The 14,275-nt window shown below is 32.6% G+C and overlaps 2 protein-coding genes and 1 long non-coding RNA gene across 3 annotated transcripts in view; 2 read left to right on the top strand and 1 right to left on the bottom strand.

Annotated features, from left to right (window-relative positions):
- Window positions 1-14,275, top strand: part of LOC132040706 (inactive protein RESTRICTED TEV MOVEMENT 1-like) — a 66,015-nt gene that overhangs the window by 49,256 nt on the left and 2,484 nt on the right. The window lies entirely within an intron of this gene.
- Window positions 4,724-14,275, bottom strand: part of LOC132040707 (uncharacterized) — a 14,824-nt gene continuing 5,272 nt past the window's right edge. The window contains exon 3 of the long non-coding RNA XR_009410754.1: window positions 4,724-5,081. This is a non-coding gene — a long non-coding RNA (uncharacterized LOC132040707). The remainder of the gene's footprint in view (window positions 5,082-14,275) is intronic.
- On the top strand, window positions 8,320-9,494 carry LOC132040895 (inactive protein RESTRICTED TEV MOVEMENT 1-like). The gene is made up of 2 exons (XM_059431585.1): window positions 8,320-8,677; window positions 9,345-9,494. The coding sequence occupies exons 1-2, from the start codon at window positions 8,453-8,455 to the stop codon at window positions 9,492-9,494; spliced, it is 375 nt and encodes a 124-aa protein (XP_059287568.1). The 5' UTR covers window positions 8,320-8,452.

The raw sequence follows: 14,275 nt of genomic DNA on the forward strand, positions 1-14,275 counted from the left end.
ACATCCATTTCCACCAAGATCCTAGCAAACGAGATCCTTTCTATACTCGTTGTACATTCATCCGCATAGATTGGGGTTCCTAGCACACTACCGATACGGCTCAGTGTTAAGCTCCCCCAACAGTTCATAGGCAAATTAGGCAATCTAATCCAAAGTGGGATAGTGCGAAGCACTTCCTCTCCAAAGTTGAAATCAGCATTCCATGATCGTATTATCACAGGCTTGTTATTTATAGTGTATGGACCAGAACATAGCATCGTCTCTCTTATCCTCGATACTATTGAACAAGACTACAAAGTATCCCCTCAACGTGATAATAAATTGAAGGTTTAGAAACGAAAGTTCCAATTAGCAGCCTATGAACCTATTGATAGTCCCAACGGAAGGAGAGGCTCCAACTACATACGAATGATTGATTGTTGCCATTTGGAGTGTGTCTTCCTGTATTTCACTTTGTTGTAGTTGTGCGACTTTTTGCCCTTCGACAATTATCGGCTCAATAAATTGCAAGTTCATTCCTCTAGCAAAAAGAAGTTTACTACCAGCAAATAGTTTTGCCCAGGTTTTACCCTCTTTTCCTATCGAGCTCGCGGTGCTCTTGACCACCCGAGACCGGCTTTGGAGTCACTTTGGTGCCGCTACACTTTTGGGAACTCCCTGGAGCGAGACCTTGGTCCGACTGTGTTTCCACGATCTTCAATTGTTGCACTCCCCGTCGGAACGTTTTGCCGTCAACGGAGCGAAGTGCGTCGTCATCGGAACAAGAGTAATCACCGATGTTCCTTTCCCTCCTTTTATCGCTTGTTTTATCTCCAACGGCCCTCCGCTAGGTAGTAGAGTAGCCTTCTCTCCTACTCCCTTATTACTTATAGGAATAGTAATGTACTTGTTTTTGAAATACCATGAAAAAGCAAACTTAAATGGCTCAAGCGAAAATAATTCTAATATAACCAATATACTTCTTTTTTAAATAAAAAGAAAAAGCAAACTTAAATGGCTCAAGCGAAAATAATTCTTATTAGATGGAGAAATGTTCTGAACAGCTATTATCACATAATTAGCCAAATTATAATTAGCCAAATTAATTAATTGTATTAAAATAATAATAATTAGCTTAGAAAGCAATATCTTTGTCTAATAATTAAAGTAAAAATAAAGAACAAACAAATCAAGAATCTGAAAATGTCATTAAATAAAATTAAGAGAAAAACACGGCGGTGTTATGTGGGAAAAAAACACATCCAATGATATAACTAAAAGAAAAAACCAAACAAAAACTATAAGATGAGAGGGGTTAGGAAAAGAGGAAAAAGAAAGGAAAGACCGAAAATTTAATTCTGCTGGTACACACATTTTATCCACCATATTTCATCCTATGAATACTTTCATCAAAAGAATAAAAAATAAAAATAAAAATAAAAGAAGAAAGAAAACCACTGAAGTCCGACAAACATCAAACATAAGCTTTAAATTATCTTTGCTTCATTACCATGCTTCATTAACAAAGTCCTTCATCTCGCATTCTTATATGTCATCGCAAAACTAATCATCAGAATGATCAATGATCAACGAGGAGATTATAAAGCCAAAAAAAAATGATCCATACCTGAATTCTTGGTTTTTCCTCTCCCTTTCTTCCAAATGTAACCCCGACCTCTTCCACCCCTATATTTTATTGTATTAAAGATTCAACATTAACTGTCACATTAAAATTCATAATCTTCAGTTGTGAATTCCAAAAACAAATAGACACATCCTAAAAGAACACCCTTATGCATTGAACTTATTTTAAATTAAATTTATGAGATAATTTCAGAGACCTCCCTCCACGTTTACCACTATAACGCTCACCTCCCTTCTGGTTTGACATATTATACTTACCTCCTTTGTTTTAAACTTTTTGTAACCAAACTAATTTTAATGACTACATTTGTGTAACCTTCCAAAATTACCCTTTTGTGACCTTAATCATCAAAATGAAAGTTATCTAAAAACTCTTTTATACTTTATAATTTGTTTGAAAGCAAAATAATTCTTTAACTAAAAAGCAACATTTAGAACGTATGATATCTTTCCCATATTTGAATTCAAAATAAAACTACTGACATTGATATTGGTTACAATAATGAAAAAAATATTTTGGCGACACTTGAGGTTTTTATAAGTATTATAATTTGCGATGTGCTTCTTTTGATATTCTATTTATTTCAACCATATTGACTATCTCAATTTATCCAATTTTAAGTTTATCTCATTTATGGTAACACATTCGACTAATTTGAAATCTTAACTTTTAGAGGAGAGAGATAAATACGAAGGTCATCCCGTAAATAATTGTCCAAAATTGATTGCTATTGTGCCTAGCCTTGGTTATTAGCTACATTATATTAGATGCAAAAGCACCAAGCGTTTTTATTCACTAAACAAATTATAAAACTTTAGACTGATCTAGAACTTAAAAAACACATAATATTTTTTGTAGAAACTAACGAGTAAATATAAAGAAAAGGTACGGTAACTCCATCAGAAAGGATATTTATCAACAAATTTCTTTGTAATTCATGGTTAACCGGGCCAAGATGATCTAAATTAAAAAGTTATGTTTATTATAAGGTTATCAACCATTGCAAAACATAATAGCACTTGATTGAATTCTTCAACAGAATTTGGGAAATTTTTGAGAGTATGTTTATATCTAAAATCTAAAATTTAAGAAAAGGTGCCACATAACGGTAGTTTTAGCATTAGAGAAAATATATCACTTAAATTAGTTTGGTTACAAAAAGTTTAAAATAAGGGAGGTAAGTGTAATATGTCAAACCAGAAGGGAGTTAAGTGTTATAGAGATAAACGTGGAGGGAGGTCTCTAAAATTATCCCTAAATTTATTGAAGGAATCAAACCATCATAAATTTTCTGACTCTCCAAGTTACGCCTTAAATCAAACATCAAACATGTGAAATTACAATTTTGTAATTTAATACAAATAGCTACTATCTATTTAAGGGTTGACTTCAGGTCTATCTTTAAGAGGTCTTGACCGGTCGAGTATCAATACTACATGTACGGTTTGAATCCCGAAAGCATGAAAAAAAGTAGAAGAATAAACGGGAACTTAGTCATCAATATCAGAATGAAATCTAATATTGAATGATAATATATTTCCATCAATAGAGCACAAACTTTGGACCTCACCCTTTAGAAAAGTGTGCACTACTAAAAAAATCACTATTTTTCCATTGGAATTTTCCTCTAAAAATGTTCAATGGCTATTCCTGCTGAATGTCGGTGGGAAAAAAATAAATAATAATTTTTTCACATGGAAAAATTAGGAAGTTTCCCGGCATTTCAATGGGAAACTATTTCTCACCATGCGTTTTCCCAGTGAGCTGATTCAGTGGGAATAACGGAGAAAAATCATATTTTATAGCATAAATTTTCCATTGAATGTCGATGGGAAAATCCTCTGTTTCTAGTAGTGGTGGTCCTGTAGGAATGGAAGACTAACCTAATGGCCGTTATTCTTGCATCAAACTAATTGTCATATCTCACTACTAAAAAAACGAAAGTTTTCACGAAAAATTTCGACCACGAGGTCGAAAAAAACCTTTATTTGGATCAATTTTTTGACCACAAACTTAGGTCGAAATTTTTTTAATAAAATTCTACCGAAATTAAGAGAAGAAACTGTTTGCCACCACATGTGGTCGAAAATATTATTTTTATATTAAATTATATTTAATTTTTTTGACTATACGTGGTAGAAAATATTATTTATATTTAAATATAAAAAGAAATTTATTTTCACAATTTCGACTGCATGTGGTCGAAATTGTAAATTGGGCCTAGGATTTCGACCACATTGTGGTCGAAATCTGGCAAGAATCTTGCTAAATTTCTGCCACATATGGTTGAAATTAAATTTTTCTGGGTACAATTTCGACCTCGTGGTCGAAATTAGAAATATACGGGCCGTGGTCGATTAAAAATGGAATTTTTTTCCGCATTTGCTCCTTTTGCCAAATTTCACCGCCAATTTCCAAACAACCAAATTCATCAACCAAAACAACCATCCAATTCATCAACAATGCAACATAACAACCGTAAACAATGTTCAAACACTTGAACACTTAAACATTGTCCATTCAAACACTTACAAAAAATCAAATCCAACCTCAAAGTACTTAAAATTAAAACTACATTCAAACACTTAAACATCATAAACTACATTCAAATACTTAAACATCATAAACAACATTCAAACACTTAAACATCATAAACTTAAAAGTACGTCTAATTTGAATTAAAACTACATTCAAACCCTTAAAGATAATATACATATCCATTTAAACATAGCAAACGGTGGAATCCAAAAGTACACTAATCAAAAAGGTCAATGTTAGGTGTTAGAGATATGATCCGTATCCTCCCCACTAAACTCATCGACAAGAGCATGATTTATGTCAGCCTGTGACCTACATCGTCTACCTTGGGAAGGTCGGGGTTGGGTAGGGGTCTCAGACCTACGAGCATCCCCAGGACACAAGGGAATTGAAAACGCCCCAGAATTGAGTAAGTTATTAATTTGGGCTTGCATACCCAACATCCTAGCCTCCGAGGAATTAAGTATTCATGTTAGCTGAGCAACTTGATGCTTCATAGCTTCATACTCCTTAGGATCAATTCGCGCCATCATCGCGGCATCTATGCATTCAGGTGGCCGACGGGTATCGACGAAAGGCTCGATTAGGCATTCCATAAACTGTCCCATGCCTTGTTGGGGGAGCAACCTTCTCAATCCACTGTTGTTGTATTACCTCTTCGGTCATCGGCGTGCGACTTGGCTAAGTGGCTCGAAACTCCCCAAAGTGTTATTGAAATTCATTCTGAAATTGAAGGATACAATGTTAGTAGTCTAATTTAGTACAAAAGATAGAATATTATTGTTAACTAATGACTTACCCAAGTTCGCTCAACCCTGGGCTCAACCCATCGGTCTGTACTATCGGCGTTCTTCTCCTTCCTCGTGTGAGTAATCTTGAAGATCTCATCTTGAGGTACTGCCTGACCCCTCTGTAGCTCCTGCAAACAAATCAAGATTAACAACTAAAAAATTAATGTTTTTCAGTTTTGTTATGTATCATGATTCATGCACCATTTTATTCAACTAGCAAACTTGATTCTCATTTAACTCCTCCCGCTAAACAATGAAATCTTAACTCACATATACTATCTAATTGTAGACTTCCACAACATTTAGATACGTAGCTTGATTATTATTATTATTATTAATAATAATAATAATAATAATAATAATAATAATAATAGTAATAATAATAATAATACTAATAATAATAATAGTAATAATACTAATAGTAATAATACTAATAGTAATAATAATAATAATAATAATAATAATAATAATAATAATAATAATAATAATAATAATAATAATAATAATAATAATATATCAAGTGAATTCAACAATTCCCAACACTTTCTAAATCTAATTTTACCCGAAGTAGTTTGCTTTTAATCTAAGTAAATTAGCTTCGTCAGCCTGGTAGAAGAGACCCCCTTTTTTGACAAACCACATACTAGTGCACGAAGTATCTCAGGTTCAGTGATTGATAACACGACTTGAATCATGAATGTAAAGGTCACATTAAAATACTTTATGTTGCTTTAAGATTCCCTTCATTTTTTGAACTTCATATTAAATTTCTAAATAGAAGAGGCATCTAGAATGAGAAGTCAAGTTTTCAACTTATAATCAGGTTATTAGTCTATGTCTAATTAAAGTGACATTAGCAGATAATTGTTTATAATGATCAAAACACAAATCCACTTATGAAAAAGAAAGTGTTTTTTTTTTTTTCTTTTTTCTACACTCAAAGTTTTTTTAACTTATGTATGAAGAATAAAAAAAAAAGGCAGCACAAAACACTAAAAACGGAGAAAGGTAAAGGGATCTTCTTTAGAAAAAAAGAAGATGGAGAATATTTTCCCACTAAAGAGCATAGATTTATTAAGTAGTGCTTTACAGTCAGCAACAACTTCCAATGGCATCTCAAATTCACATTCTAAATGATAGCTCAAGTTGGAACTTAAATGGATACCGGATAACTTTTTGTATATTCAAGCTTTGATAAGATAACTAGCGAAACATTTCGATAAAACCAAAAAAAGAAAAGAAGAAACACTGTTAAGTGACCAGTGCAATATGTTCATTATATTCAGAGCTAATAGTCCCACTGATATAAAAACTAGAAAACATAACACAAACACACTCTTCTAACTAGGAGTGTTCAAGACAAACCGAAATACCAAACTAAATGTTAAAATCAAACCAACAGACCTAAAAAATCGAGGGAGAAATGGGCAAATAGCCATTTTAGGTGCAAATTAATATTTAACTATTGTTTTAAAACTACTTAATATTTAGCTGCTTTTAAGGTGGAAATAATATTTGAACAAAAATACTCCTAGTTGAAACACGAAAAAACTAGAGAAAATTTTATTGAAACTAACATTTAGAAGTTAAAACTCCATGATTTTTTTCCAGGAGTTTGAACTGCGCATTTGAACATTTATGAATGAGTTGTTCCATGTTTCAACTTGTAGAAGATCGATTTTTTTTTTTTTTAATAACAAAGGCTTTGCTTGTTTGAAACTCCAGGAAAGTGTCATGAAGTTTGGAGGACTGGCATGAGTAAAATAATCCATTAGTACATATTTTCACCTCCTTATATCTGGAGGTAGCATGACTGCATGAGTGAAATAATTATTTTACATTATCTCACTCATGAAAAAATTACTAGAGTTTGAATCTTTATAAGTTCAAAAAGCTAAGAAGCAAACACAATAGAGACTTGTCATTTGTCATTTAGCCAAATTAATTAATTGTATTAAAATAATAATAATTAGCTTAGGAAGCAATATCTTTGTCAAATAATTAAAGTAAAAATAAAGAACAAACAAATCAAGAATCTGAAAATATCATTAAACAAACAAATCAAGAATCTGAAAATGTCATCAAATAAAATTAAGAGAAAAAACACGGGGGTGTTATGTGGAAAAAAAAACACATCCAATGATATAACTAAAAGAAAAAACAAACAAAAACTATAAGATGAGAGGGGTTAGGAAAAGAGGAAAAGAAAGGAAAGACCGAAAATTTAATTCTGCTGGTACACACATTTTATCCATCATATTTCATCCTATGAATACTTTTATCAAAAGAATAAAAATAAAAAATAAAAAAATGAAGAAGAAAGAAAAACCACAGAAGTCCGACAAACATCAAACATAAGCTTTAAATTATCTTTGCTTCATTACCATGCTTTTCAAATGAACACAGAATGGAGCTCACCTTCAAGAAACGAATTATGACATGGTAGGTGAGGTGAAACTTCCCATGCTATACTTTCTGATGATCAAATTGAATGTACTATACAAAGTCCTTCATCTCGCATTCTTACATATATATATATATATATATATATATATATATATATTATATATTGTATGTGTAATAGAAACTCCATGTCAAAATGTCATCGCAAAAGTAATCATCAGAATGATCAATGATTGAACTCCTACGAGGAGATTATAAAGCCAAAAAAAAAAAATGATCCATACTTGAATTCTTGGTTTTTCCTCTCCCTTTCTTTCCAAATGTAACCCCGACCTCTTCCACCCCTATATTTTATTGTATTAAAGATTCAACATTAACTGTCACATTAAAATTCATAATCTTCAGTTGTGAATTCCAAAAACAAATAGACACATCCTAAAAGAACACCCTTATGCATTGAACTTATTTTAAATTAAATTTATGAGATAATTTCAGGACCTCCCTCCTAATTTCAGGACCTCCCTCCACGTTTACCACTATAACACTCACCTCCCTTCTGGTTTGACATATTATACTTACCTCCTTTGTTTTAAACTTTTTGTAACAAAACTAATTTTAATGACTACATTTGTGTAACCTTTCAAAATTACCCTTTTGTGACCTTAATCACCAAAATGAAAGTTATCTTAATAACTCTTTATACTTTATAATTTGTTTGAAAGCAGCTAACAATTCTTTAACTAAAAAGAAACATTTAGAATGTATGATATCTTTCCCATATTTGAATTCAAAATAAAAAGCAAATGAAGCAACCGATAGTACTGCCCTGAAAGCAAAGAAATGTTTAAAGATATTATAATTTATTTTTATTTTTTTAAAAAAAAAAAAGGGCTAAGCATATGTAGAGCGAAATAGTAAGTGGTTCATTTGGACTTCAAATCATAAGTATGTTTCCTTATTTTTAGCTCTTCCATATTTAAAATTCATTCCTTATTTTTAGCCCCCATCAAACCTTTCCTTTCAGTCTAAAACTCTTTAACCTTTTGTTTTACATGTCTTTATATATAATCTTGAAACTAGAAGAATAAATAAAAATATGGATATGATCAAGTTTGGGCCAGTGGGAGGACCATCAAAGGAGGGAAGTACTGTTTGGGATGAAAAGGGAAAAGGTGAAATAGCAAAGATTTTTGTTTCCACCGGTATTGGCTCAAATTTTATTTTGTCACTTCAATTCCTCTTTGTTGAGAATGGCCAATTTGTTTTGCCTCAAAGACATGGTGCTGATTACAACTATGACTTGGCTACAACCTTCACTACAGTAAGTATGTCATCTCTCTCTTTTTCAATGAACTCCGTGTATGATTTACATATGTGCACTTTGTTAGGAATGCTACTTTTTCTGTTTTTCGGTACCCGTTTTGGGATCTAACTAAGTCCGATTCACATCGATTAATGCGATTCGCGGAAAGTTTCATTTTAGGAGGGGTGGGAGGGTGGGGTAATGTTATCCTTAATAGAGACGACTTTATTCACATTGTTCTAACTTGAGATGTCTAATCATGTTGAGCTTCTAGGAAGTCAAAAGTGTTTTTTTAAAAATTTTATTTATTTATTTTAAAGTGTTGACAAGCTTCTGAGAAATCAAAAAAGCTTATTTTTAACCCAAAAAATGTGTCTTTTCTTAAAGAGTTGAGGTATGTAGACAAGTTTGTAAGAAAAAATAAGAATGTTGTGTACTAGCAAAAGTTGAAAAAATTAGTACCCCCACCCCCGCTCCCCACCTCCACCCCCCACGAAGTAATTTTGAATTGTTGACTAAGTCTAAATTATTATTCTGATATTGACAAAAGTGCTACTCTCCAAAAAAAATTGGGAAAGTACTTATGAAAAAGCACATTTTTGAAACAGGCTATAGGAATGGAGTACTTACTACTAAATATTAATTACTCTAATAAATTTTGATGAAGGTGTATATTATATTGAAGGTTATATTGGATTATCCATTAGAATTTCTTACTGGGATAAAAGGTACCAGCCATTCAAACGGTTTGAGATCAATAGCAATTGTCACCAACAAAGGTACCCATGGACCATATGGCTCCGAAAGGCCCAAAAGAAGGAAGAAGAGCAATTAATTCAACATACTTATATTCAATCTAGTTGAATTCCAGATGAATCAAAACAATCAGTTACTATTTCTGTATGCGGTGAAATCCGGGCCAATGTAAGACCGGTGAGACCAGGGGCCGAGGGTAGGTCCAAAAGAGCACTAGTATGTTCAGTGTTTTCCTCAGACCGGTGGGATTGCACTGAATGAGGCTGACCCGAGATAAGAAAAGTGTATCCGTTGATCCGGTGTCTCCGAACCAAAACTCAAAGTGGCCGTTAGTCCGGTTTCTCCAAGTCAAACTCACATGGCCGATAGTCCGGTTACTCCATGTCCGAGTTGAATGTGGCCGCTAGTCCGATTAACCAGTTGCGGTGCTGCCACGCGTCAAGACCGTTCTGTCATTCTGTATTGACGACCGTACGAGTGTTAGACCGTACGGACCTACCTTATCCTTTTAGGGTTTCTTTATTCTAAAAGGCTTTGTATTGTATTCAAGGCCCATAAGGCAAACCTATAAATAGAGGACATTTTCCTACTTTTAGGGGTTGGCTTTTTCATATCTAGACATTGTAATAGAAAATATAATGAAGCTCTCTCTCTCTCTCTGATTTTGGTCCGGATCTACAGTGTTCTTTGGCTTTATTCATCCAATCAATACAATACTTTTGTCATATACTTATTCAAGGCGATAGCTCACATATCTATATATCTTGTTACAAATAAGTCCATATCAATTTCGTATCAACCAAATAATTGATTAAGATTCATCCACATATCCTATACCTCACTTACAAATTCAATCGTTACCGAAATTCGGGGTAAACAATTTCATGTTATGCTTAGTTTTTTCTATGACTGATATTTGATGTTCATCATCTTTTTATATTAAAACACTTGGTGCATTTTGGTTAAGGTTATTACGTGACAATTATGAACTGATCGAGTTCATTACCAACGAACTGAGAGGGTTGAATTATTAGTAATTTCATGACTGTTTTTGTCTCTCCATAATCAAAAATCAACTTAAATATATTTATTTTACTCTAATAGCCTGTTTGGCCAAGCTTATTTTTCCCCCAAAAGTACTTATTTTTTCAATAAGTGCTTATTTTAAAAAAAGTGAGGTGTTTGGCCAAGCTTTTAGGAGAAAATAAGTGCTTTTGGGAGTAGCAGAAGCTTTTTTATGGTTAAAAAAATAGTTTTTACCCAAAAGCACTTTTTGAAAAGTATTTTTTGAGAAAATATACATAAAAACACTTTTTAAAAGCTTGGACAAACACTAATTGTTGCTCAAAAGTACTTTTTAAATTAATTGACCAAACACAAACTTCTTATAAAAAATACTTTTGAAAAAAGATACTTTTTAAAATAAATTGATTTTAGAAGCTTGGCCAAACAGGCTATAAGTCTAGAAACTTATTTCATTCAGCAGATTGTAATTATTGGAGTTACCCTGTACAATCTTCTAGTCACACTAAGACAACTCTCATAATCACAATCTTCTAATCTCCTAAATAAAGTAAAACTCCTAAATTTAGATTATAAGAAATATATTTACATTTAATGTGCAATATTCTCAATAGATGGGCATTAATTAATATGTTAAGGTTATAGCTTTCCAACTCTTTTCAGCCTCATGTTAATGATTAGCTGCGGTTCATATTTTTTGCTTTGTAATGTTTGTGCACATTAAAAGGATAGGCTAAATTTCACAAAAAGTGACTCAACTTATTGGCCAATAAAGTTGCTTATTTTATTTTTATATCAAGTCACTCAACTTATACTTTATTTTCTAAAAAATAACTCTAACCAGGAAATAAAAACTTTCTCCACCGGAAAGATGACTTGGATGGGCCCAGCAAACTTAATTTTTTTATTTTTTTATCGAACACCAAACTCTAACACAATGTTATGTCGTGCTTGAAAGATTTATGCAGTTATGGTGAGTTTGGGGGTAACTATCGCATAAATCAATAGATACAGTCGTTCGGTAAAGATGACACCGGCGGGGGAGTTGGAGTATACGGAGACTACAACGACTCGGAGAAATATTATAGCTGTCTCCCATGTCTGTCAAATCCCGCCACATCCACCCACTCTAATCAGAGCGCCATAATGCATTTGGGTGACAGACGTCCTTGTCCTTGTCATCATGACTTGTAGGGTAGGGATAGCCTAGTTCGGGTCTATATAAACTAAAGGGCTGTGGATGGAAGAAAGTAGAGAGAGGGCGAGATGCGGACTTCCCACCACATTGTAAGATTAACACGAGAGTATTAATAGGGAGATTCATGGGAGTTGGTCCGGGGACACTCTTGAGATCATCTTCTTTCCCATACATATTCTTGTAAACATATACTCTTGTAAACATCAATCTATTCGGAAGAGAACGGGGCATATATACGGAATCATAACTTTCGGATCATTTTTATCTATTTTGCTCATATTATATTACTTCTCTTATTCAATAAATTATATCACGATCTAACTTTTCTGAATCGAGCTCGTAAAAGGAGTTCTCGGGATTAGATACGTCTCACTTGTCTTCAAACCCTTACAAAACAAATCTCTAACTGATTTTTTGGTTAAACCCGATTTCACCGGAAAACAAATACCATTTTATAGCAGTTTTATTTTTCTTCGTTCATTGTCTTCGTCCCGTTTTTTGATTTTGTTGGTTAAATCTTTCTTCAATTTGACAATGGGAAAATAACCTAAAAATACTACTTAAGACTCTATATTACAAAACACAAGTATATTTTTCCTTATTTATAAGACATAATGATAGTTTACAAAATATAACGGATCTGAAAATATTAAAAAGACCAATCCTTCCCTCCCCTTCTGTTCACTCGACAGAACCCTAACTCTTCCTTTCCCAATCTTCACCCCTCACTCTAAATTCCTTTCCTTGCCTCTAAAATCCATCGTTCCGCAACAAAATATCATCAATGCAGAGTTTCCATACAACCACCACCACTCAACTTCGATTTTAAGACTGAATTTTTCAGCGCTTCTCGGAATGCTGGAATTACTGAATTTGGTCGATAATGGAACTCTGCTTTTGATAAAGAAGGATCAATTTGGACCTGTTCCACCATGGATAAGCGAGTTTGTGGAACCGGAGGCTATTTGGCTGATTGGAACAACCCATCTTTCTTTGGAATCGGCTGTGGATGTTGAAAGGGTCATCCATACTGTCACGCCTCTCCAATCCTTCTCTCAAATTCGATAGCTACTCCTTTTCTGATCCACTTTCTCTCTGTACATTTAACAAGTAAAAATTTGTATTAAATTTGTATGAAAGTTGTATATAATTTTGTTGTAGTTGTATTAAATTTCATCCGAATTTTTAAACGAGATTCAAAATTGTATTAAATTTGTATGAATATTGTATGAAAGTTGTATATAATGTTTATTATAGTTGTATTAAATTTTCAAAAACTAACATGAACTCTATACAAGTTTTATACAATTATATACATATTTCATACCATTTTTATACAGTTTTCATATACAAAAAATGTGAGAATTCTAAGCCTTGAGTGAGATTTCATATAGTTTTCATACATAAAATTTTGAGTGGAAGTTTTAAGCTTTGAGTGAGATATACACATTTCATACAGTTTTCATACGCAAGTATATGTTTTATAAGAAATCTATCATTATGTTTTTTAAACTGAAAATTTTGTCATATTTTATAAATATACCCTATTATTATGTATATACGTCATTCTCCCTTTGACAATTCATATCCTTACATAATACAAATCTTGATTTTTTTGAATTTAAAATTTAAAACTACTCAACTTAAATATGCATATGCTCCACAATCACTTTGAGCCAAAAAAAAAACTCACAATTTCCTTTTCTTTCTCATGAACTTTTTCCAGTTGGTTGGATTCTCATACCCTTCTCGATCTACTATCGGAAAACCAATAAAGGAACTCGGAAATAGTCTTGTAATTATAGCATTTGTGTTATAAATATTATTTATTATTATGGATGTCTATCTCTAGGAGAAATATTAGAGTTAGTGACTTTACAGGATCGTTCACTTTTTCCCTATAAATATAGAGGTTCTTCTCCATTGTAAATCAATCCCTAACAAGAGAAATAAGAACTCTCCCCTCTTCTCTCTTTCTCTGAAATATTCTTCTTGCTTGCTTAATTATTTTATAAGACGTTATCAGCACGAGACTCTATCATTATGAATTGAATTCTTTAATTTAGAATTTAGAATTGAAGAAATTATTTTCTTATTTGGGTTATGCGAATAAAACGGGTCTTTCTGTCCACGAAAACTTTTGCTGAGAAGCTACTCTCCAATCAACACTTGTTAATCATGAAGAATTTTCTGGACATTACGAAATTAGGTGAGTTTGCAATGACTCAGGTATGTAACCCACTTTCCATAGTGATAAATTGATTTGGAAGTTATTTTGTTAATTACGGGGACTACAGCGGAAAAGAGATCCTCTTTGTACATAGAAGAAGACAGTTGTTAGTAAACATTATGTAGCTACGTTGGGTTCATCAGATTTGTAGGGACCTAATTGGTTCTCAACCATTTATGTCTCTAATTTGTTCCTGAAGAGCAACAGTGTTAAGTTGATATTCCTTAGTGGATAAATGAGAGTTTGCAATAAACTTATGATCACCAGAAGTGATAATATAACTTAATCCTCATTATGATTAAACTGATTTATGCATATGACCACCAGAAGTGGTAATATTATCATAGGCATATTATGATTACAATTGAAAATATGTCAGAGAAAATTCTCTATATTATATGTGTGTCTC

Source organism: Lycium ferocissimum, chromosome 12, assembly GCF_029784015.1.
Source record: "Lycium ferocissimum isolate CSIRO_LF1 chromosome 12, AGI_CSIRO_Lferr_CH_V1, whole genome shotgun sequence".
In the NCBI taxonomy this organism is placed as follows: Eukaryota; Viridiplantae; Streptophyta; class Magnoliopsida; order Solanales; family Solanaceae; genus Lycium; species Lycium ferocissimum.

Coding starts and splice junctions, on each gene's coding strand:
- LOC132040895 (XM_059431585.1), top strand. CDS start 8,453: ATGGATATGATCAAGTTTGGGCCAGTGGGAGGACCATCAAAGGAGGGA. Junction 8,678..9,344: donor TGGCTACAACCTTCACTACA/GTAAGTATGTCA, acceptor ATTATATTGAAG/GTTATATTGGATTATCCATT.